General features: G+C 40.6%; 1 protein-coding gene across 1 annotated transcript in view; it reads right to left on the bottom strand.

Moving 5' to 3' along the window:
* The window catches only part of LOC122806712 (flavin-containing monooxygenase FMO GS-OX-like 4), a 159806-nt gene extending 157810 nt beyond the window's left edge, over positions 1 to 1996 (bottom strand). The window contains exon 1 of the mRNA XM_044077353.1: positions 1500 to 1996. Within this exon, the coding sequence (XP_043933288.1) occupies positions 1500 to 1711 (212 nt within the window). The 5' untranslated portion in view covers positions 1712 to 1996. The remainder of the gene's footprint in view (positions 1 to 1499) is intronic.
* Positions 1997 to 5063: the final 3067 nt, after the last annotated feature.

Raw genomic sequence — 5063 nt, 5'->3', positions numbered from 1 at the left:
GTGGATGAGTTTAGGTACTTGGGATCAACAGTTCAGAGTAATGATGAGTGTGGAAGAAAGGTGAAGAAGAGAGTACAGGCAGGATGGAGTGGGTGGAGAAGAGTGTCAGGAGCGATTCGTGACAGACGAGTACCAGTAAGAGTGAAAGGGAAGGTCTACAAGAGTATAGTGAGACCAGCTATGGGTTGGAGACAGTGGTACTGACAAAAAGGCAGGAGCCAGAGCTTAAAGTGGCAGAGTTCAAGATGTTACGATTTGCACTGGGTGTGACGAGGATGGACAGGATTATGAATAAGTATATTAGAGGGTCAGCCCAGGTTGGAAGGTTTGGAGACAAAGCCAGAGAGGCAAGATTACGTTGGTTTGGACATGTGCTGAGGAGAGATACAGAGTATATTAGGAAGGCCTAAGATAAGGTTTATGGATGTCGTAAGAGAGGACATGCAGGTGGTTGGTGTGACAGAGGAAGATGCAGAGGACAGGAAGAAATGGAAACAGTTGATCTGCTGTGGTGACCCCTAACGGGAGCAGCCGAAAGAAGAATCATCAACCTGAGACATTAACTGAATACGAGAATCTGAATGAAAAATGTATCTTTTTAAAGTAAAAGTAGAGTTGCCACCTTTTCAAATGCCCAAAGTGGGACAATTTTGTAGAAACGTGAAATTTTGCAGGATAAAACATACCCACGACCACTACAAAGTTTCATTTTTTTTTTCTAAAATAAAAGCTTATTTTTGTGGCATTTGAGTTACTTATGCAATTTCATATAGCATTTGGGTGTTTTATATACAGACTGTTTTATGCAACTATTAAAGAAAATTTATTAAATGGTTAGTCCTAATAACATATTTGCCCCCCCACCCCAGAATATGACTGCTTAAAAAGGACTGGTAACCCTAAGTAAAAGTAGTCTATAACTCAAATTGCTGTCCCATTCGATTCTCGGCTAGAGCGTCTTCTGTGTGGAGGCATGCGTGAATGGGCGTGCCTGCGTTGAAGGTTGTGCGTCAGGGCTGGTAACTCGGCACGTAAAAATTCACTACCAAACATTAGCGGACCAGAGTTCCCGCTGTGGCGACCCCTAACCGGGATAAGCCGAAAGACACAACATTCTGTGTGTGATTCGTCATCTTTCCGCCAAAAATCACCCGTTCTAGAAGACATTAAGAGGCACTGAGCTAAATACAGGAAATCCAAAGATTAGACTATACTCTCCATACATACTTTTTGAAGACCTTATGATTTAAAAAACAAAGTTTATTACTTGAGAGCGTCAGTGGTGACAATGCAGCTAACAAGAGTTAGTACGCAAAGACGTTGCCAAGATGCATTCTAATGTCGGTTATGGGCGTCTTAAAAAAGACTCATTCATAACGAAAAAGTATCATGTAATTAAACTATTTCAAGACAAGTAGGTAAAATTATGTTTAATTTACATTGGCCCTGTATTTTTATAATTTATTCTAACGATTACCGTTGTGCCACCCCTTTCTTACCTGAGATCTCTGTACATACAGTTGAATGGCACGCCATACTCGTCGGTGCCAATCTTCTCACTGTATACCCATATGCCACCCACAGAACCTGACTGTTCAAACACCGCCACCTCAGAGCATAGGGCCCGCCGTTCTTCCAACAGATGTCGGGCCGCACAGAGGCCCGCGGCCCCTGCACCGATAACAGCTACCCGCAGCTCTGGGCGATGCATCGTTTTCCGAGGTTACAACCGGCAATTTTATCACTCATAAACAATCTTGCCGTGCAGTCCAAAAACTATGGACTTCTGCTCTGAGGCGTATTTATAACACTCTCTGAAGAGTTGAACTTTGTGCCTAGGAAAGGTCTTCTCATGTCATAAACTGTGGACTTCCGTTGTGGCCTAGGTTTACATTAGTCCTAGTAGGACTGAACTTTACACATAGTACGAAATGTATTGGCAACATACTGAAGAGTACCTTAGCTGACACCACCATCTTTTAGTGTCAGTGTTTAACAGGGTGGAGTTACACACAGAAAACTCGAAAAGATGAGACTGTGGGAGGGGCACCAGCACAACAATGCCTCCCCCATTGGTTCACTTTATTTCTGTATATATTTACTTAGTTGTCTTGATGTGGCCGTTCCCTCTGGACATTTTTTTCTGTAATATGGTTACAGTCATAAACATCAGCATTAATTCAAAACATTCAGACTAAATGATATACAATATTTCACTATCATATGCCATTTAAGCAAGAATTTAAAATTAAACTGCCCACATTTGACCACCAGACACTAGAAATCATTTGTTTTAATTTGTAGGCACACACATACTTGAATGTTCATAACTTTTCATAAAGTTAGAGCAAAGATATATTAAAAACGTTGAAAATATGAAAAAAGTCTTACAAAAAAATTCATTAATTTTTCAGTTTCTCCTATTTAGGGTTTTAGGGAGCTAGATCAAGGGGTGTAGGCAGTGAATTCCATTTTGTACTCACATATGCTTATTGCTACCCCCCCCCCCCATGAACCTAGCATTTAAAAAAAATGCTCATATCACTTGACTGTTGCCCCCTCATATTTAATGTGTATAACATTTTTAATCGCTTAGTCAAAAATGTTTTTAGATTTGCAGTCCTGTCTGTAAGCAAGCCACATACATGTTTTTAGAGGCATTCATTTAGATGGTTATAGACATATTGCAGGATTCAAGAAGGGGTAGGGTTTGTGTAGGGCCTACACAGAGTGTTCCCGTATACAGAAAGATATGCCTGTGGCAGTGCCAGGCAATGCATATTAATAAAGCGTGGCATGCTTAAACAAGGCTTTGCAGCATGCACCATTGTATTTTGGCCACAAAACCTCTTCGGAAATGCGGATAGCATTTCCATGTAAGGTTGCTGTCTGCTAAATCTTGATTGTACTCAGTGATTGACAGCACGGCAATTGCTTTCCCTTGTTCCATATTTGGCAAGGTCCCAAACACATTTAAATTGAAAAAAATCATACAAGGACCCCTGCCATAGATGTGTCATTCTGCATTTATTAATTTTATGTATTTTGTTGTTTTTCTTTCCTCTCTTCTTTTTTTTTGTTTGTTTTTTCTTTGTTTTGTTTTTTTGTTTTTTACATGTTTGTGTGATGCTTAGCTCATTTGCATGACTGGACCATACATGTGTCAGACATTGACCCAGACAGCCAAAAATAGAAACCAGATGCATTCAATTAATACCACTGGGCATTGCGCAAACCTGGTAAGTGAAGCTGTGCTGTGTTAACACAGCCAAACAATGAATACTAATATAGGGAATGTCTTGTAGCTAATCCTGTGGCAGTAGGTGGTAAGTCTAGGTCTGGAATGTAAATGGTTCTGGGTTGTAGTACTGGGTGAGCAGACTTTTTTTTTACTGTGTTGACATTGCAGATACTGTGTTGACATTGCAGATTATACAAATGAAGTGCAACATAGACAAGTGTTTTCTCAACTTTCTTGTGGCAAGAACTGTAAGTTTAGGATTACTGTCCACATGGTCCTAGGTTCAAAAACTGCATATTCCATACACTTTTTATGTTGTTCCACGTCACACTATATTTACTGTCACTCATAACACCTGACATAGTGTAACTAATACAAATATTTACATGTATGAGGGCTGAGGCATTAATATTGTGTCAGTTATTTACCTATTCGTTTATATGGGTATTGTGCAATTATTATCAAAAGTATGATTGTGGATATAATTGGTACTATGTTCATGGAAGTATATTTCTGCAATCCCATTTGAATAACAGAGCTGCACAAGTGGCTGTATATCAAATAACCTTGGAATTGCATTGCTTTTTTTTATTGTCCACTGTTGCACATCGCTTACCATTGCTCAAACAGATGCACACTGGCTTTCTGTGTTTGTGCAATGGTAAGCTGTGCACACCTTTTTCAAATGTAGCAAAAAACAGACAGTGTGAAGTCTCAGTAAGCGCAATATGTGCAGTTGGTGGAAAAACATGATATTTAAAGTGGAACTGGTGGGAAATGCTCATTATACATTGAGCTTGATATTTAGGACACATGGCTGGTGTTGGAGAGGGTGTGCACTTCCAAGCGCAACATTGGGGTGCTCAGGAGTCAAAAGCCTTTGTTGAGCTCCTAGTTAAAGAGCATGGCCCATGCCTTTTGCAGAGGAACTATTCCAGTTCTCAGTATAAGTCAGAAGACTGGAGAAGTTTGGCGTCTATATCACTTCGTCGAAACAGCAGAAGTTCGAACACCATATGTTCGAACTTCTAACTTCGAAGTGCAAAACCTTCGAAGGCTTAGAACAGCGATTTTTTTCCCAGGGAAAAAAATCATTGTTCCAAAAAACACACACACAACACAAGCACACCAAAAAAACAGCAATCCACACACATACACTTAAAATCATACATGTAACCCTACCCTAAACTGTACATACACTACTATCTATCCACTTACCTTAACCCTAACCCTAAGGTCCGTCACTATCGCACACTCACCTGATCTGCACCCTAACCCTAACTCACCTATCCCGCCCTAACCCTAAAGTCTGTCACTATCGCACACCCAACTCACCCATGCCCTAACCCTAACTCACCTAACCTATGCCCTAACCCTAACGTCCACACAATCACCCACTTACCTGAACCTGACCCATAACTTTCCACCACAGTGCTGAAAATTGCGAAGCCACAGAAACGGCCCACCAAATTCTTTCCCTGGGAAAGAATTTGGTGTTCCACAGCTTCGTGATAATCAGTTTTCGAACTTCACAGTTCGAACATATGGTGTTCGAACTGCTGAAGTTTCGACGAACTGATAGGAACCCAGTAGTTTGGATAGGGCTTTGACCAGTGCGACAGATATCCCACACACACTGGTGAGCAATGTCATCATCATTACAATGATCTTCATAGGAGGAAGAGGGATGCCTTGATCAGTGGATTGGGGAATGTAGAGCAGGGAAATCTCTACAGATGTGTAAGCATAAAATGCATTGACCAGTTGTAAAAGTTATAGCTAAATATAGTCAAGACTGGTATTCATAATGGCATTCTGTTTT

This window comes from Protopterus annectens, chromosome 7.part0 (assembly GCF_019279795.1).
Source record: "Protopterus annectens isolate FY-2018-M chromosome 7.part0, PAN1.0, whole genome shotgun sequence".
NCBI lineage: Eukaryota > Metazoa > Chordata > Ceratodontiformes > Protopteridae > Protopterus > Protopterus annectens.
The sequence above is the reverse complement of the archived record's forward strand: the minus strand, read 5'-3'. Positions and strand labels throughout refer to the sequence as shown.